Source organism: Panthera pardus, unplaced genomic scaffold, assembly GCF_024362965.1.
Source record: "Panthera pardus isolate Hobbes unplaced genomic scaffold, ASM2436296v1 HiC_scaffold_1, whole genome shotgun sequence".
Taxonomy (NCBI): domain Eukaryota; kingdom Metazoa; phylum Chordata; class Mammalia; order Carnivora; family Felidae; genus Panthera; species Panthera pardus.
The window spans coordinates 62,166,670-62,187,815 of record NW_026526654.1 but is presented as its reverse complement, the minus strand read 5'-3'; the positions used below and the strand labels follow the sequence as shown (position 1 = coordinate 62,187,815).

The window sequence follows — 21,146 nt, the reverse complement described above, 5'->3', positions numbered from 1 at the left end:
GTGATGACACCAGCTATCCTCTTGGAATATATCAAGGACAAGTGAGACAATGCATACACACAGAATTGTGATCTGATCCGAAATTTTCCTCCACATTACTATCTCTCAAATACCTGTAGATACTAACATTCTAGTGAATAAAAAGCTGGACAAATATCCTCATTGGCAGTATTATTTTCAATTAACTAGGCACTAGAAACTGTAAGAACATGTATTTTTCCCAAAGGGGCTCAAAGCTATTTTCACTTACAATTTAAAAAAAGAGAGAAAAAGAACCCAGTCCACAGACATTTCTATTTTTCCTTAATTGGCCTTACTGAAGATAAAAATAAAAATGATTGCAGGGCACCTGGCTGGCTCAGTCAATGGAGCGTGCGACTCTTGATCTCAGGGCTGTGAGTTCAAGCCCCATGTTGGAAGTAGACATTACTTAAAAAAAAATAAAATCTTAAAAAATTTAAAAAACATAAAAAAATAAAATAAAAATAAAAATGATCACAAGTCATCAAATTAGGGCTATTTAGAATTATTAGCTACAGAGCACGATCCTGCTGACTTTTTCTAAGCTCCCCCTATCCCCTGCACTGTTTTGGGGGCATACAGGCTACCTGATGCCGTCTTCACATACATTTGACAAAATGCTTTTGTATGTATTGTTATGCTAAGGACATTCTGAAATTTTGTGTTCTTTTCCATCCTTTTACATCAAGTTCCTTTTCAGTTACCTGAATTTATTTCTTGCTGTTTGCTCTCACTGGTTAAGGGGTTATCATACAATTTCAAGTATATTTCAATCGCTGATCTAGCAGCCTTGAAATAGAAGGCATGTCTTCTGAGTATATCTTCTAATCTCAAAAGGTCAACATAGGCACGAAGGGTCATCTTTCTCATGCAGTATGTATGGAAGTCAAATTGATCATCGGTTATCTCAAAAAAATGCTTCAAAAAAAACACAAAATTATCCCTTATATATATGTCAATAATGTCTATTTTTTGAAAGAAAATCATAAAAAACCCCAAATACAATGTTAACAGTCACAATTTCACTTAGTTGCCCCTCTCCACTGTTCAACACTACAAAGAACATCAAATTATTCTTTGCATTCAACTTAAGTTTCTGTTACTTGGCCATTCCCTGTATCACTTTTTGTGACGACACTCAATTTCTGTGTAATAAGTCAGATAATCAGATTTTTTTTAACCTTGAAATCAGTACATATTGATAATTTTGTTTTAGTGAAATATTTCTCCTCCATATTCCCCCAAAATGAGCAAGGCAGAGTTAAATGGAGCTCTGAATGAAGGTCAAATATACACAGGTTCACATTAAATGTTTACAAATCAGACTGTTCTACTCAACTTTGAGGACAAGCCCTGTCATCTCTATCCCTACTGCATGGCACAGGCCTAACATTCAATAAGCACAGTTTTTGCTAACTCAAGAGAGAAAATGCTTATCACGCATGTGACCTCTTAATTTCCTACAGCTTCAATTATTTAAATTAGGTAGGAATAAAGAAATCCACATAGCCAATTTCATAAGGTTGTTAAGTGATCAAATAAGATAGTTTAAAAATTTCATTGAACACAGAGCATTCTAGCTTTTTCTCATTTAATAAACTCCCATTATTCTACCAACATTCCATTTTAGCAATGGTTCCTAAACTAGAGTCTATGTATAAAATAACCATAATAACATTGTCCTAAGCAGAGAGTTCAAGGCTTTCATCCAATTCCCAAAGGGTTCATGGCCCGAAAAGTTAAAGAACCAATTCCTTACATTGCAAGGAGATGATTAACAATTCAAAACAACTGATACTTTTGTTTTCTTTCCTATATGCCTCTCTGCCTCCATCTTCTTTCTATTCCCCTATTTTAGCTTCTCCAAAAATATACACAAAAATGAATGATTCAATACATGAATACAAATTAAGCTCTTCTGCTACTTCATCTCCCCTCTGTCCTGGGGGCCTAAGTACTAACTCACTGTGCAGAAGACACATTAGCAACTGTCCACATCATTTCATAATTTTATTTGTGTTGGTAATTAGAAATACACTACACACAGAATGACATTAAGTACCTGAGACTTTAAGGGAAGAATTCTAAGGTAAGAAGTATAAAAGCACACAGTGTGGAGGGGAAAAAATGGGAAAAAATAAACATTCAACATTAGTTTATAACTTCAAGAATCATGCTTTAATGTGTTATATTTGAAAATTGCACTCCTCCCATCAATAAGACAAATCAATTCATAAGTATCAACATAAACTTGTTTTTTTATCAAAGGATTACAGGTTTCATAAAGCTGTTCGTGGTTAATATAAATCAAGTTATGTCTAGCACCAAATCTTAAAATTCAATACAACTGAGGAAAAATGGCAGTGCCCACATCAAGGAATACATAATGAGATGATAACATCTAAGAGATTACAGGACCTTTTTTTAAGTTAAGAAACATTTATGTGTAAAAGGCAGACACAAGTTTTAAGAGATACTCTAGCAGCTTTAGTAGACGTATATTCTAGGTCAAGTCTTAGAGGGAGCAGTAGAGAACCACAAACATTTAAGCCGCCTCTTTATCAGTAACAGCCCACAGGCTGCCTCTCTCCAGTTAGTCTTCCATATATAGGGTAACCAACTTATCCTGGCTAGCCTGGGGCTTTCTCAGTTTTTCCAAGGAAAGTCCAGTGTCTTAAGAATACGCTTTGCCCCGGGCAAACCTGGATGTTGATCACTCTATAGTAAGCTCATAGTTGTGGACAGGATATGGCCAGAGTTAATTAGAAAAAGTAGGATACTAACAAAATAATTTTGCTTTGGGAAGAAACGCTATATTGTAGAATCCTTTTAAGAAACAACTAAATAATCTTAGCTTGACTTTTTTTTTTTTTTTTTTTAATTTTTTATTTTCAACTATAGATACATAAGAAGTTACAAAGGTAGTGCAGAGATACCCCGTACACTGGTCTCTCAATTTCCTCCTAAGAGTTATATCCTCCATAATTATAGTGTGAGAACAAAATCAAAAACCTGACATTGATACAATGTGGGTATATAGTTCTAATGCGATTTTATCACATGTGTAGATTCATGTAACCACCACCACAATCAAGACACAGAACTATTCCATCCCCACAAAGATCTCCCTTATACTATCTTGGGGTGATTTTTAAGTCTCTAGATTGATAAAACATAAAAATAAGCTAGATGACACAAACAGGTGAAGTTAGCTTCCCCATACTCCAGCATAATACGGTCACTTATCAGCTTCCTGCAGAAACCAGGTAACCAAATTTTAATAGACAGCTCACACTCTTAACTCCATTTTCCCCTCATCATAAATTACTAGTTCTTTGGGGGAGGGGCAGGAATTGCTTAATTTGTCAAAATTAGGCTTGAATCAAAATAAGACGAGTCAGTAGAGAATAAAGAAATGCTATTCGTGGCCTAAGAGCACGGTTTCCTTTAGGAATTCCGTATTAGTCCCTCTCTTCTTACCCAGGTTCCCCCACCCCCTTACTTCTCGGCAACCCTGGAGGAGCCCAACAAAAGGTCATATACAGAAAGGCAACAAAAACCTCTGATTTGAAAAATAATAATAATTAGACGAACTAGGGTAGTAAGCAACTCTACCCCCATTATAGAAAATCTGTTATTATAAAGCACACATCAACTAGATAAAGGTTAAGATATGCTAGAAGATAAAGTTATGAACTGCCTATGGTTCTGATCTATCAGAAATCCTAGATCTTATCATAAAGTTTTAGAAATAAGTATTACTGATCCATTTCAGACATAAATCAGCATACTAAAATGAGAAACTAATCCCTGGGAAAAAAGAAAAGAAAAAAGTCTTGAAATATAAAATTATTATGAACACATGTTTATATCTAGTATCTTTAAAGATGGCTGTTTTATTTTTAATAAACCTCAAGTTCTAAACATCAGATTAGGCTGGACTTCATAACCTTTACATATAATCCTAAAATCCTATGAGGGCTGCAAGATGAAAGCAAAAAAAATACTATCCTGGGCCATTCTAGAATTCTAACATTACAAATGCAATTAACTAAAAGCTTACAGCAATACATGTCATGGCTGAAACTGCCTTCAAGGGGAGAATTCTTGAGTAAGTTCTTGAAGGCAGAAGAAAGGCCTAGACCTTATTTGAACTTACATCCGTATTCACTGAAGGTGAAGGTTAACTGCAAAGTTTTACTTTTGAAAGGTCATCATTTCTTTACTAAAATACTTAAAATCCAGGCACAAAAGTAGGTCATGAAGATATTTATCATAATAAATCACTGAATTCTGTAATTACTCTTAAATCCTAACAAATTATATCATTAAGAATTCTTTCAGATTATGTTAATTTTATTAGAAATGAAATTAATAGCATTACTAATTTAGTATTAATCAATCGGCAAATATTTAATCACCTTATTTATACTAAGCACTCACATTTCTACATACACTAGAAGAGTTAAGTCTTACTTTTACTATGAATAACTCACTATAAAAGACTAGCTCACAAATGGCATAAGAATAGGCTCTTCCCTCACTTATCTGTGTCTGGTTCTTTCTGTCCTCAAGCACTAACAAATCCAAAACAGAAACAGTAAAGTTTCTAGAAATGATTATATAACATGACCAGAGGGTGACAATTTCTGCCTATTTTAATCTCTGATAGCCAATGGTTTTCTATTTTTTTTTTCTTCAAAAATGCTTTCTACCAGTCAAATCCTATTTCTTGAACAAGAGACACAGTTTATCTGACATTACAGACTTTTATTTCATGTCACTCAGACAAAAGTCACTAAAAATTTAAGGGAGAGCATAATCTAAATGAAACTTTGTAATGGAAGAGCTATTAATCATATTCTAACAATCCTCAAGAAATACCACCAAGAGAACTATTGATAGTCATGAATATTAGGAGGGGTGGGCCTGAAGCTGGAGACACTCATAGTTATAATGACCCTAAGGATGTGCAAATTTCACTTTCACAGAAAATCTGGTAAATATCTAGCCATGCCCTTGCTGGAATTACTGATCCATAAGTGCCTAGTAGCTTCTTCATTCAGGAAACAATCTATTGCTCCCTGAGAATGTCCTGGGTAATAAGCATGTATCTTTCCTTAGTAACAAGAATGCTTTTAAAGTGCTGGTCATCTAAGGAATGTTGAAACAAACTGGTGATCTATGGTTTTATCACAGAAATAAGAGCCGGGTTTAAATTAGAATGCTTGGATATTGCCTAAGTATTTCGCGTATCATCTGAGGGCTTTATATTTTTCAAGGAGAAGATATGGATTTTCCCCCAGAGATATAGCCAGCAAGCCCAGGCTCAAAAAGAAAAAAGCAAAGAAACCAAACAAAAACAAAAAACTAGGTTATTTCCAAAAGGGATCAGGTATAATCCTAGTTCCAGTTCCCAGCAAAAGCCACCCCCTAAGATTTAGGCTTTCTTTTGGGTAACCTTGGAAGTTTCACATGGGGAAAAAGGCCAAAGTGACTGCTAGAGTGCAGACATCAGGCTCACCTGACTACGACGCCTGTGGTTTTATACTGCGTCAGCATGGGAACAGTGCTGCCGATTGACCCCACAACTGAGGGCTGCTGAGGACTGCCTCAGGGGTGCTTTTGTGGCTCTTTTCCTCCTGTTGTCCATTTGGAAGGAGAGTGCTTCAGAGATGACAAAGAACAGGAAAACAAAATTCACACAAAGGAAAAGAAAAGTCCCCTCACTAGGACACATCACACATAATCCTAAAAGCAAGTAATAAAATAAGCCTGCAAACCAGCCACAGATTGCTGTACAAAGTATCGGACATGAGAACAAGTATCCTGGGAAGACAAACTGGAGAGAGGCTGGCTCCAGAGCAGATCCTGATGTAAAGGGGAAAGAGGTGGCCATCAGCTTGTGTGTCCTTCTGGGCTAGTGAGGAGATCAAATAATGGCCGGATTAGGAAAAACAAATTTTGAATATATGTTAACAATAACAGTAATGGCTTGATAAATTCATCTTTTCCTTCTTCCCTCAGACCAAATTACGCAGACCTGTCTCAATCATAACCATTTGAAGATCAAAACAAAGCAATCACTTATTCACAACTTCTGAATGTTTGAAAAGCTAAAGACCAAGCATGTTTTTCACAGTGAAGTTTCCAAAGCAGAACAGGTAGATGATCCCATGTAGAAATCAACCCGCTTTTTTCATCACCTTACAGGAGAAAAGTAAAGTCAAAGTTCTACAACTTACCCTTTCTACTTCATGGCATTTTTTCAAGGCATCCCCATATCTCCCCAAACGCTGGTAAGCTGAAATGCATTCTGTCTGAAACCACATGCATTGCATCTCATTTAGATTTTCCATAGCAGATGTTCCTTCCTGAAACAGAAGCATTCATAAATATAGGACACAAACAACAAAAGAGATCCTAAAGACCTCATTTTCTCTTTTACAACTGTGGCTACAAGTATCATTATGACAATACATAGCAATAGACAAATAGCTCAAGGTTCTTCCAAAGGCTCCTACTGATGCGAAATTACGTAATGTCTTATTTACCCAGCTCTGTTGGGGTATTCAACACCCTACCCAGAAAAGACTCCAGATTGCTGAAACTAAGTTTTTGAACACTTTTATTTAAAATATTCATTTATTTAGATATTTAAAATATTTAACAGTAATCCTTAGGAAGCACTGCTTATTTTCTTTTTAAGCAACCGCTGCTTAACCTTTCCTTGCTGACTCGGTCACTGTGATGTACACCCAGTTACTGCTGAATCTGTTAGTTCCAGGGCTCCTTTGGTTTCCTGGTCTCCTCCCTCCACCTCAGGCTATCAGCTGGCACTATCTTTGTGTCCCTGGGTCTGCTTCTTGTTCCATACCAACTCCTCCCATTTGCATTAGGCTGACAAAGCCAAATAAGGGAATTTGTAAAGAATATCTGTTAACTTAGGGGCACATGGGTGGCTCAGTCCGTTAAGTGTCAGACTCCTGTTTTGGCTTAGATCATGATCTTGCAGTTGTGAAATTCAGCTCTGCATCAGACTCTGAGCTTGGCATGGAGCCTGCTTAATTCTCTCTCTCCCTCTCCCTCTGCCCCTCCCCTACACATCCTCTGTGTGTGTGTCTCTCTCTCTCAAAAAATAAAAATAAAAAATAAATAAAAAGAATATTTGTTAACTTGGGTTCAATGAGAATTCTGAGAAGAGTGTAAGACCTAAAGTACCTAGTTTCAATGGAGGGCCACTGGAGTTTTATCACAATTTAGAAGAGTTATTTCAAATATATTTTATGTGACCCCAGGGAAAAATGGCAAAGGTACATATTCATAAATAATTTCAGTCTTCAGTTCTTTTTCACACCCATTTTTTGTGACCTGCTCCAATTTCAGTATTCTCATTAAAAGTGTAAAAACTGGTTATCTCTCAGTGAATGGAATTATGGGTGTATGTTATTTCTTCCTTATGGTTGTATATATTTTCCATCTTTTGGTGACTACATATTTTTATAAGAAATCTACATTTTTCATTTCAAAATCTTTACCAACTAGAACTGTCCAGCTTGCATCAGCAACTCTGTACACAGGTTCTAAAACACTGAAAAATCTGCCAGAAGAAAATATGCACACTTCACTCACTTATTAGTGATCAGATAGAATCACTTATAATCAGACATAAACTGGTTATTTGAGGTTAGCAGTCTGCCTCTGCTGGCTCACTCCCTGGGCTATCCACCACACGTTCTGGGCCCATCTGGCCCAGGAACGAGGGTGGCTGAGCAGACCCAGGTCTCCATCCAGCAGGACAGCTTGTCAAGAGTGAATTACCAGAGGCAATTCTGACAAGCCAGCTGAGCCACGGGGTTTGATGACTCCTCTCCTCCAACAGACAACCATTCCCCTTCTTCTTCATTCTGTGGTGCCTTTTCAAACACATCCTGGTTGTCTGTGACTTGGGTGCGTGCGTGCGTGCGTGTGTGTGTGTGTGTGTGTTGGTTGGTTGGTTTTTAAAATCACTGGACTTGATCTAGTTAAGAAGTTTTGTATATTCGTTTTATTTTTTTTTAATATTTATTATTTGGGGGAGAGCACAAGGTGGGGGAGGGGCAGAGAGGAGGACAGAGGATCCAAAGCAGGCTCTGCCCTGAGGCTGACAGCAGCGAGGCGGATGTAGGGCTCGAACTCACAAACTGTGAAATCATGACCTGAGCCGAAGTCGGACGCTCAAGAGACTGAGCCACCCAGGAACCCCTGTATATTCATTTTAACTGCACTTTCCTTCCGATCTCTGCTTTGGCTTCCAGGTGGTACTTTCCTGCACAGACACCGCCTGCTTCTGTATCTACTCCTGTACTTCTTACCGTCTCCAAATCTGTGCCACAGGGCAAAGGGCATCAAAGAGTTTGAACCCCTGCACTATCTACTACATGACCCCTTCAGAGCCTCACCCACCTTGCTGCAAAACGTCAGACAAACACATGAGTCAGTGGTAGGTGAACATGAACACTAAGACGATTTTGCTCATTTTAGTTTTCTTCTCCTAATACCCATCACTCTTGCTACTTCTTTCCCTCTACATTACATCTACCACTTCGCAATCTATTGATCCTGTGGTGTGTGAATTTCTGAAACACTAGTCACTACAGTTTCTGCTCCTATTACCATTCTAAAACATGGGCTTTAGTGTCAGAGACTGCTAAGCTAGAATCCTGGCTCCAAAAGGAGTGACTAGCTGGGTGATCTCCAATGGGCACAGTACCTGACTTCTCTAAATATTTTCTAAGTATAACATGAGAGTAATGATATCAGAGGACTGATAGGATTAAATGAGATTATGTATATAACATACTTAGCTCAGTGCTTAATAACTGTTAAAGCTACTTTACATTTCCCCTTACAAATGGTATATAAATTATTAGCATTACTCTAAATATGAGAAAGGAGAGCTCAGGCAGGTTCAGATGCAAAAGCCATTTTTATGATGAGAGAGAGAGAACAGATGGTCTATAAGTAGTAGCCTTTAATGAAAACTTAAATGTCTGTACATACACACACAGAGCTCTCTCTCTCTCTCTCGCTCTCTCTGAGGGGAAAGCAACAGCTGAGAGGGAGAGCGAGAGCTGTGTGTGTATGTACAGACATTTAAGTTTTCATTAAACGCTACTACCTATAGACCATCTGTTCTCTCTCTCTCTCATCCTACATATACAGGACATGTATTTCGTATACAGTAAAACCTTGGTTTGTAACTATAGTTCATTCCGGAAACATGCTTGTATTCCAAAGCATTTGTTTATCAAAGCGACTTTCAAGAACCATTGGCTCAGTTGTGATCATGTGATGTTCAGCATCATGTACCACTCATATTGCAAGACATTGCTCATTTATCAAGTTAAAATTTATTAGAAATGCTTGCTCGTCTTGTGGAACACTCGCAGAACAAATTACTCATAATCCAAGGTTTTGCTGTATGTGATCCATATGTATACATAGGAGATATGTGTATATATGATATATATGACATATGATTTACCAATACCTATGAATACTTATGCCACTTTGATGGTACGAAATGAGATCTTATTGTTTCTCTAATTACTAATGCAAGCATCTTTTTTGGCCATTCCATTTTCCACTTGTGTGAGCTAACTATTCACATCCTTTGCCCATGTTTCTCTCATCTTGTCTTTCTCTTATTGAGGTTTAGTGTGTGTGTTTTTGTTTCTATGACATTCTTGTAAGTAGTTAAGATTTCACAACAAAATTCAAGCTATTCTGTGACTTCTAAATTATAAGCAGTTTTGACAAACACCCAAACACAACCAGAATCTAGTTAACATTTAAGGAAGGTGGTACGCTGGGGCTGCATGAGGAAAACATTAGTATCACAGGGCACAGGGGTAACTTACTTTCATCCTAAATCACTCACAAACACCAGCAATAAGGCCCTCCATTGTATACATAATGTGCACTCGGAGGTAAAAGTTATTTATTCCAGGGTATCTTAATTAAAACTTGGAAATTAAACTTGGAAATGTGGTTTCCTCTTTATGCCTCAATGTCACATTCAATGTGTATTAAGGAACTATTTCAGTGAATTCTTTGTGGAGTTCTTTATAAATTCTTTTTTTTTTAATTTTTATTTTAATGTTTATTTTTGAGAGAGAGATAGAGCACAACAAGCAGAGGCAGAGAGAGATGGTGACACAGAATCCGAAGCAGGCTCCAGGCTCTGAGCTGTCAGCACAGAGCCCAATGTAGGGCTCAAACCCACAAACTGTGAGATCATGACCTGAGCCAAAGTCAGATGGCCAACTGACTGAGCCACCCAGGCACCCCTATAAAATCTTATTCCATCATATGGTTTGGAAATACCTTCTCCAATTCTATGGTCTACCGTCTCATTTTGTTGATGGTTATTCCTTGTTATATGTACACTTTAATTTTTAATATGGTCAAATATATCAATTTTACCCTTATACTTAAATTTTTTTAGTTTCTTAACAAATGCTTCCTACCTCAAACTCTAAAGATAAATTTAATACTTTCTTTAATCAACCTGGAATCTATTTGTGTGGAGAAGAATGTCATTTTATTTTTGTCAGTTGTGCCAGCAATATCTTTTCATCTCTGATTCTGAAAGCACCTGTGGCTATATACCAAGTTTCCAAATACATGTCAATCTGTTTCTGAGCTTACTATTGTGTTCCATTAGTCTACATATATTTTGAACCATAAACTTACTATTTTCATAATGAGATAGAAAGTTCATGTGGAAAGAGATGTACGGATGGGGAAGGAGGGACAGGAAAGGAACAGATGTTCAGCCCAACAATTTCAGAGAACTTAAATTCTGAAATGTCAGAAATTATAGCTCGAAGAGGCTGGTTCTATATAGAAAAAACTCTATGAGCAATTCAAAAGAAACTGAAAAGAGAAATAAAAAGCAGCCACAAATTACTAATGAGACAAAAGAGTTGTGAATTGAATATTACATATAAGCACTGAAGTCTGGTATATTGCTTATTTTCATATAATGATACTGTGCTCCTATCATTGTCTTTCAACCGTCCCCCACCAGAAGCACACGCATACACACACTGAACCACAGTAAGAAACCATCCTTAGGACACAAGCTAGATGGGATTAATAAAAATAATGACAAAAATGAATTCTTATGAACTTTAGTGGCAAACTTCACAAATCATCATAGAGCTTAAGTTTAATTGTACTAACTCAGAAAAGTACACACTCGCATATGGCATTTCTTACCCTTGTGAACTTGGAACACATTTCCTCTGCTTCTTTTATCATGTTTGCTCGAAGCATATATTTTGCACATTTGGAGTTGATGAATCTATCAGCTGTGTCCAAAGACTGCGCTTCATCCATCCACTTTACAGCTTCTTTGAGATTACCTATATGCTTTAAGAAATGAAAGCATTATTAAAGAAATCACAGTATTTGTTACTAAAAGAATATGGGTGAATATAAATCATACAGACAAACTAGAAATCTGGTACCATTTCTGTCAAACTTCTCTAGAAATCCTTAGATAAGTTATAATTTACATTTACTAAGAGATGATTCAAGTAATTAACACTGATTATACACTGCTTATACAACTATGTAACATAAAACTCCCTAGGACTATTAGAGTATTAGAAATAGATTATCAGGGTACCATAGGAGTTATTTCTATATGGAAAAAACTCCAAGGGTCCTTAAAGTAGCCAAATTCTTCAGCTATTCAAAAAACATGACTAGGATTTTACCTTGTAAATTTTTGCCTTCATATAGAATAATTCTATTAGAGTGGGAGTACCAGCAATTGCAGCATTAATGTAATCCAAAGCTAAAGAATAATGCCCAAGTTTATCAAAATGCTGTGCCAGGAAATACTGAACCCAGAGAAGTGTTGTTGGGGGTTCCTTCTCTCCATTTTCTGCAATCAAACAAATATAAAATTATTATAAAGAAGAAGGCAAAGTAAAGTAAGTCATATACTTTCTCTCCCTTAATGCATGATGAAATTAATAATTACTATAAGAATAAGCAGTAAAAAACCCAGAAAAATGACCAATGTCAACAAAGAGAGGTAGGACTTTATGCCATAAAGTTCAAAAAGTAGCAGCCGGGAAGAGAAACAACATGCTGGTTTCACAGACTTCTGACCTCTACTTCACTCCAAAGAAACAGTGCTGGGGAAAAGAGGTGAATCAGTCTAGCCAGATGCATTCTCCGGCTGAGAACATAAGGCAGCAGGCCCAGAAAAATCAAGGTCACAGCTTGTGAACAGATGTCCCTAAATACCACTGCAAGACTGTCACAAAGACAAGAACTGCCAGGGCTTTGCACTTCCTAAGACTCAACCCCAAATCAGGGAAACCCCAAGTTGAAGGGTATGAAGATACCTTCCTGACAAGGTGGAATTAGCCCTGCCATGTGACAAAAGCAGTCACACATAGTCAGCTGAGCTCCATGCCATTCCTCAAGCTACAGAAGAGTAGATAAATAAATATCAAGCTCTCAAAATGGATTTTAAAATGGATACAGGTATGAAATCAGGTAGAAAAAGTAGAATGGAGGATTTACCCATACCACAGAAAAAAAAAAAGTCTTGTAAACACAGAAATTAACATAAATTAAAACAAATAATAAAGGAAAAGACAAGCATTTATCTTGTTCTTCTTATATAAACTATATCTCAGGGAAACCAAACATTTGATAAAGAAAAGTTCCTTTTTTAAAAAATTTTTTAATGTTTATTTTTGAGAAAGAGAGAGAGAGAGAAAAAGAGAGACAGAGCACAAGCAGGGTGAGAGGCAGAGAGAGAGGGAGACACAGAATCTGAAGCAGGCTCCAGGCTCTGAGCTGTCAGAGCAGAGCCCAACATGGGGTTGAACGCACGAACCATGAGCTCATGACCTGAGCCTAAAGACACTCAACCAACTGAGCCACCCAGGCATTCCTGATAAGGAAAAGTTGTTTATAAGAGAATTCTAGCTATTATAAATGTAGAGGGGAAATGATTATAGAATAAAAGGGATTGAGGCAGTGATCCTCAGTGACTGCTAAAATCATTAGGTAAGAGGAACTTTTTAACCAGCAGATCAGGCTGTAACATCTGAACCCTGATCAATCTTCACATCACAAAGACAAATAACCAGAATGTCTTCTGCCTCCAGATGTGATACAACAGGAAGTACAAAGCATCACATAAGAAGTATTCACAAGGAACCTGGATCTAATCAAGCCTGTAAATCTAACTAGAAGTTCACATGAAATCTGGATAGCAAAATATATTAAATGATACCAGGAGAAAGCATTCAGCCAAATCCATAATATGGGACATTCCAAAATACAAATGACCTACTACAAATAGTGATTGTAGTTTTTTTAATGGCAGGAGGTTAATTATCACGATTAAAAAATTATCAGAGACATAACCAAATATAAAGTGTGGACCTATGCTGGAGCCAGATTCAAATAAGCCATTTATGCAGAGACAGTTTTTGAGGAAACTGGGGAAATTTACATTTGGACTGGGTATTAGATATTAGGATATGAGTGTTAATACTATGTGAGATAGCACTGTGGTTGTATCTTCTAAGTGTTTTAAACAGAGATGTACACTAAGGTACTGACAGGTGAAACAGTATGTCTGCTTTAAAAATACCCTAGAAATGGGGGGCCTGGGTGGCTCAGCTGGATAAGCATCTGACTCTTCATTTTGGCTCAGGTCATGATCTCATGGTTCATGAGTTCGAGCCCCACATCAAGCTCTGTGCTGACAGTATGGAGCCTGCTTAGGATCCTCTCTTTCTCTCTCTCTGCTCCTCCCTAGCTCATGCGTGCACACATGTGTGCTCTTTCTCTCAATAAATAAATGAACATTAAAAAAAATACCCCAGAGAAAAAACTAGACAGGAGATAACTTTACATAAGACTGGCAAAATACTGGTAATAGAGGCTGGGTGAAGGGGACACAAGGGTTCATAATTCTATTTATTTCTGTTTCTGATATTTCATTATGAAATTTATTTCAAACAAAAACAAAAGAGCAATAACATGTAAAAGATACACGAAGAACTCAGACTAAAGTTACCATCTGCATGACTGAAAGCATTCTAGAGTGTTTTCTAAACTAAGATGCCTTGAATTACACATGTCCCTACAAAGAGAGAAAGAACCAAATCATTCAGAATTTAAAAAAAAATTTTTTTAATGTTTATTTACTTTTGGAGAGAAACAGAGCATAAGCGGGGTGGGGGCAGGGGGAGCAGAGAGAAAGGGAGACAGAATCCGAAGCAGGCTGCAGGCTCTGAGCTATCAGCACAGAGCCCAACGTGGGACTCAAACTCACGAAATGGGAAATCATGACCTGAGCTGAAGTTGAATGCTTAACTGACTGAGCCACCCGGGTGCTCCTAAATCATACAGAATTCAAAGTAATGAACTAGTAGAAAGAACAGAGAAGTAGGAATTTGGGAAAAATAGGTTTCAGTGTAAACTAACTATATGACCTTAAACAAGCCACTCAACCTCTCAAGCGCTTACTCATGTTAAAACAGAGTTAGCTCCCACCTCACAAGATTGTGGAAAACTTAAGTAAGATTGAAAGTGATCTTCTCAAGGGGCACTGGGATGGCTCAGTTGGTTGAGCGTCTCTTGATTTCAGCTTAGGTCATGATCGCAGGTTTGTGGGATCAAGCCCTGCCTCAGGCTCCTTCCTGAACATGGAGCCTGCTTAAGATTCTCCCTCTCTCCCTCTCCCTGCTTCCCTCTCTCTTTCTCTCCCTCTCCCTGCCTCCCTCTCTCTCTCTCCCTCTCCCCTCCCCTCTGCCTCTCTCCCCAACTTGTGTACTCTCTCTTTCTCAAAACAATAAATAAATAAAAGTGCCCTTTTCATTATTAATTCAAAAACAACTATTTAGTAAATAGGTATGTGTAGCACATACATAAAATATGTTAGTTTTACTTTAAGTGATTAAAAATGGATTGAAATGAGTATTCAAATTCCAGTTTAATCTAATTTAAACTTACCATAAGGGCTAAAAAAGTCACACGTTTTAAGAGAGGCTTCATAATTCGTAACAAGCTCCTGGATTATAGAAATCTGTTAAAGAAACATAGTTTTAAATTTTAAAAATATTTTATTGAAGGTTATTTATATTTACTGTGCAGTATATTAAATTTGGAAACAACGTGAAGGTTATTTCAGGACTATAAATTAACTATTAGTATATCTATTTCCCCTCTCCCCCTCCCGCCCCATCGTGTGAGGGGAAAGCAAGAAAAACACAGAAAATATACTGCTCTTTATTAATAGTAAAACAGCATCTCAGTCCTCAATCTCCCATCTCAGTAAGTAGCTTTGAGTTTTCAAAGGACAAATCATAACTAATTACTACAAAACCTTTTTTTTTTTTTTCCAACAGTTTGCCTTTTGCTTCTCATGGTTATATTGTGAAGTTGTAAACCATTACATATTCAGATTTTCTAAAGCCACTCATAACAAAAAATTCAAGTGCAGTGACCCAAATGACACAGTGAGTTGATGGAAAAGGTGAAGTAAACTCCTAAGCAGATGTTTAAACCCCCTTAATTTTTAGTGATCATTTTAAGAAAGAGTTACATTTCAACACTCCCCTCAAGTAGGACTGAAATACTAGAAACCACACTGTTAATGTGCTATGCCCTGAAAGAGGCAAACTAAAAGTGACATGAATTAGAAGTGGCAAAAGGAAAAAAAAACAGCTTATATATATATAACTGATTTTAAATGCCTATTGATGTTAACTGTTCAGAATAAGTTGGAAAAATATAACTATCTTACTTGTGAAGTTCAAAAAAAGTAATGATTTAAAAGTGAAGGGAATCCATTAAAACGCTTAATAGTATCTGACAAATATGGTATTATTTTAATTGTGATAATTTTTTAAGTTTTCTAGTTTTAAAACATCGGATGCTGCTAATACCACCAGACAAAGGGAACATACCAGACAAGGGAACAACAATAAGAAGCCACGAACTGTCAAAAGCACTTTACATGTATTAAAGTAATAATTATAGGGGTGCCTGGGTGGCTCAGTTGGTTGAGCGTCCAACTTCAGCTCAGGTCATGATCTCATAGCTCATGAGTTCGAGCACTGCATTGGGCTCACTGCTGACAGCTCAGAGCCTGGACCCTGCTTCAGATTCTGTCTCCCTTTCTCTCTGCCCCTCCCCCCGCTCATGTTCTGTTTCTCTGTCTCTCAAAAATAAACATTAAAAAAAATTGTAAGTAATAATTACAGTCAACCCTACATGGCACTGTTTTAGGTACTTTACTTATATTAACTCACTTGTCCTCCAAACAACCCTATGATAGTATATACTATTATTAACTTGAACTTATAGGCAAAAGGAAAATAAAAATAAGCTGAAAGTATACAACAGTGGAGCCAAAATTTAACCCAAGTAATAAGGCTCCAGAATTTAGCTTCTGACTACTTGCTGTATCAATCAGTGGATGGGATGTGGCACATTTATAACTAAATGGCAATTCTCTCAGATTCACAGGGGGTGCATTAAGACTAGAGACTAATAATAACAGGGCAAGAAACTTTCCCCAATCAGTTTTAGTGCTCAAAACACCAAATGGTGCATATTAAATCAGCCAGAGCATGGAAAACATACTAAATGCATCAAAATTAGAGAGGGGGTAAGCTTTAAACACACACACACACACACACACACACACACACGAGGGACAACAGGAAGGGGAAAATATACAAGAGAGAAAAAAAGTAAGAGAAGGTTTAGGAGGGACAAGCTTAGTACACTCTGATGTGGCATTAAGGCACATATCTACAAATACACATTTCCAAATTGAGTGCCCAAAGAATGTTATTTTTTTTTTTAATTTTAATATTTATTTTTGAGAGAGAGACAGAGACAGAGAGACAGAGCAGGAGTGAGGAGGGACAGAGAGAGACACACACAGAATTGGAAGCAGGCTCCAGGCTCTGAGCTGTCAGCACAGAGCCTGACGTGGGACTCGAACTCACGAGCTGTGAGGTCATAACCTGAGCTGAAGTCAGATGCTTAACTGACTAAGCCATCCAGGCGCCCCCCCCCCCAAAGAATGTTATTAATAAGTTCTTGAAATTGAAAGAAGTTCTGTTCTGTCTGATCTGGGAGTGGGGGTAGGGTGTGTTTCAGAGGGACAAGCCAGCCAATCAGTCTCTCTGGGAAGTCCTAACTACCTACTTTCAGGGCCCTGTATGTATTATGATCTCTAACATCAAATGTTGTTAGTAAGTCTGTTATGTTAGTAAATAAACCATGATCTCTTTTTTCAAGTTTGTAAACATCTAGGACAATCTAAAAATGTGAAAATATAAAATTAGCAAGTGACTGCATCCATTGATGAATCCTTAGCATATCTACAAAAAAAATGAAAAAGGCTTAGTGAAATTTCACATGACTGTTAGCAGCCTTGGTAGGCAAAAAGTGAGAATCTCTACTTAAAACGATTAGCGGTTTTCCTACCCAAATTCATTGATCTACCTACTATTAAAATAAGATCTGAAATCTTACTATTTCATAAAAATTGAAACTTTAGACATTTTTATTTTCAGAAAGACAATTATATTCCTTTTCTTTCCCTAGACCTCTTTATAAACTAACCAAAATTCACTATATTTCTAGTGCCACTGGAGAGCAGACCATGTATCAAAAATTCCTAAACAGATTTTGATATGTATGGCTACAAAAGAAATCTCTTCACACATTCAATGTAACATAAGATAGTATGTTTTAATCATATTAATTCTGAATCCAAATTAGAACCCCATCCCACAGAGTCACAGGATATAGTATCCATGAAGTCATGGACCATCCCACTGGCATCAGTAAAAAAAAAAAAAAAAAAAAAGACCAAATTAAAACACTTCTACATGAGATAGCATCATATGGCATAATTCTCTAAGATAGAAGGCAACAGGGAAATAGGTGAAATTATACATTCATAGTGGGGAAAAATATGTAAGCAACAAAAAAAAAGAGAACATGAAAAGAATTTACACACATTATGACTTCACTAAAAAATGTATGTATAGATACATACTCAGCAAAAATGTGACCAAATGGTTTAGGGTAACAGAATACAGGTACATTCTTTTGAAACACAATAATCGTGCTGTTTTGTATTAATAAGGCTTTTAAATGAAGACTGTTTAAAAAGAGTAGTACTTGGAGTGTCTGGGTGGTTCAGTTGTTTAAGCATCCGACTCTTGATCTCAGCTCAGGTCATGATCTCACGGTTTGTGAGATCAAGCCCCATGTGAGGCTGTGTGCTGACAGCACAGAGCCTGCTTGGGAGTCTCTCTTGCCCTCTCTCTGCTCCTCCTCCACTCATGTGTGTGCTCTGTCTCTCTCTCTCTCTCTCTCTCTCTCTCTCTCTCACTCTCTCTCAAAGTAAATAAGTAAACTTAAAAAAATAAAAATAGTCTTTAAAATATAAATAGGTATACAACTAAGAAAGAAACTGAGTCAGCAATTAAAAATCTACCAACAAAGAAAAGCTCTAGACTCAGTGGCCTTACTGGCTTTACTCCCTCTCTCTGCCCCTCCCTGCTCAAGCTCTGTCTCTCTTCTCTCTCTCTCAAAAATACATATTAAAAATAAATAAATAAATAAAATGGAAAGCAGTACGGTTAGTTCCTCAAAAAAATTATAAACAGAATCACCAAGTGATCCAGCAATTCCACTTCTGGATATATACCCAAAAGAAGTTAAAGCAGGGTCTTGAAGAGATATTTGTACACCCATGTTCATAGCAGCATTATTCACAACAGCCAAAATGTGAAAGCAGCCTAAATGTCCATGGACAGATGAAGGGATAAACAAAATGTGGTACATACATACAATGAAATATTATTCAGCCTTAAAAAGGAAGGCAATTCTACAATATGCTACAACATAGATGAATCCGGACCAGAGCACGCTATGCTACGTGAAATATGCCAGTCACAAAAAGACAAATGCTAGGATTCCACTTATATGAGGTACTTAGACTTATAAAAATCATAGCAACAGAAAATATAATGGTGGTTGCCAGGTGCTGAGAGAAAGAGGACATGGGAAGTTATTATTTAAATTAGAGTACAGAGTTCTAGAAGATGAAAAGAGTTCTGGGGATGCATGGTGATGATGGTTGCACAACAACGTGAATGTATTCAATACCAAAGAACTGTACACTTAAAAATGATTAAGATGGTAAACTTTGTTTTACTACAATAAACAAACAAACACGTGGTTCTTAAAGTGTGGTCCTGAGATCATGTGCATCATTAATGTTAGCATCAGCATCACCTGGTAATTTGTTAAGAGATGCAAATTTTGGTACCAAACCCCAGATTTACTGAATCAGAAACTCTGAGCGGCACAATCTATTTTTAGCAAGCTGCTTTGTTAATTCTTGTGAACTGATAAAAAAAAGTTACTAAAACAAAAGCAAAGACAAACAAAATAACCACCTATTATTATAAGACAAAATGAAAGGTAATAGACATTTTTAACCCACCATGACCAAAACTGCCCCATCAATCTCACTTAGAATATCTGTAATTTTATAACTTTCCAGGCTTAGAATTCAGTATTCAAGTTGTTGAATTTATGGAGGCAAGTATTTTTTCATGAACTTACAATGCCATCTACTGGTATTTGCAAAAACTGCAGCTAGAGCAGGTTTTAGGTAAAGGTGTATTTTTGAATTTTTAGAGTGAAACATTTGTTTTAATAATTTAAAAAGTATAACAAAACACATACTAAAGTTACATATAATTCTTAATAAAGGAGTATAAGAACTACTGAATGAAACAGATCTCCAGCTTCAGGACTTCACAATAAATGTGATTAAAGAAAAAAAATCAAGATAATAGAAAGTCCACATTAAATCTCCTAAATAAATTAAATTTTAAAAAAGTGTGGCTAACACGAGCAATCCTAGTTCATTAGTCATGTTTGTTCAATCCAAAAAATGCGTATTATAATCATCAAGTTAGTAATTAAGTGAACAATTTTCCAAATTTGTCTATGAAAGGTAGTCTAAGGAATTTTATTCAGATAGAAGGATCCATTTTATTTCAAGTTTACTTACCATTTATATCTCGATGAGAAAATATACTCAACTCCTTTCACATAAAACTCAATATGTAATGGCTCTTTTTCTTGAAAATAGTATTTTACCACGGTCATTTAAAATCAAGACGGGGCATCTGGGTGGCTCAGATGGTTAAGCGTCTGACTCCGGCTCAGGTCATGATCTTACAGTTTGTGGGTTCAAGTCCCACATCGGGCTCTGTGCTGACAGCTCAGAGCCCGGTGGCCTGTTTTGGATTCTGTGTCTCCCTCTCTCTCTGTGCCTACCGCATTCGTGCTCTGTCTCTCTCAAAAATAAATAAACATTAAAATCAAGAAATCCAGGGGCACCTGGGTGGCTCAGTTGGTTGAGTGTCTGACTTCAGCTCAGGTCATGATCTCACGGTTGGTGAGTTCGAGCACCATGTCGGGCTCTGTGCTGATAGCTCAGGGCCTTGTGCCTGCTTTGGATTCTGTGTCTCCCTCTCTCTCTGCCCCTGCCCCACTGGTGCTCGGTCTCTCACTCTCTCTCAAAAATAAACACTAAAAAAAGAAAATTAAAAAAAAAGAAAAGAAATACTGGGGCACTTGGGTGGCTCAGTTGGGTAAGCATCCAACTCCTGATCTCGACTCAGGTCAGATCTCACAGTTTGTGAGATCAAGCCCTACATCAGGCTCCAGGCTGGAGCTCCATGTTTGGGATTCTCTCTCTCCGCTCTCTCTATCCCACCTCCCTGCTCACGGGCTCTGTCTCTTAAAATAAATACACGTTTGAAATCAAGAAATCTAATCCACTTGAGTTAGATATCTAAGATCACAATAAAAATTTAAAATCCTTAAAATGGACATCTTAAATTATAAAGCCAAAATTTTTATGAACCGAAAAAATTTCCAAGTTTAACCACCTTCTCTTGATTTAAATATCTGATCAGGATTGAAGCAGCTTGATTTTGCTAATAAAATCTAACCTGAGCAAATACTGTGACTACTATAATTTCCTAAAG

The 21,146-nt window shown here is 37.0% G+C and overlaps 1 protein-coding gene across 15 annotated transcripts in view; it reads right to left on the bottom strand.

Annotated features, from left to right (window-relative positions):
* Positions 1-21,146, bottom strand: part of NAA16 (N-alpha-acetyltransferase 16, NatA auxiliary subunit) — a 64,542-nt gene that overhangs the window by 9,093 nt on the left and 34,303 nt on the right. For all 15 annotated transcript variants that reach the window (XM_019447405.2, XM_019447401.2, XM_019447404.2 and 12 more), the window contains 5 exons: positions 15,061-15,133; positions 11,790-11,959; positions 11,287-11,439; positions 6,267-6,395; positions 726-939 (listed from right to left, as the gene is read on the bottom strand). In XM_019447405.2, coding sequence (XP_019302950.1) covers positions 726-939; positions 6,267-6,395; positions 11,287-11,439; positions 11,790-11,959; positions 15,061-15,133 — 739 coding nt within the window. The remainder of the gene's footprint in view (positions 1-725; positions 940-6,266; positions 6,396-11,286; positions 11,440-11,789; positions 11,960-15,060; positions 15,134-21,146) is intronic.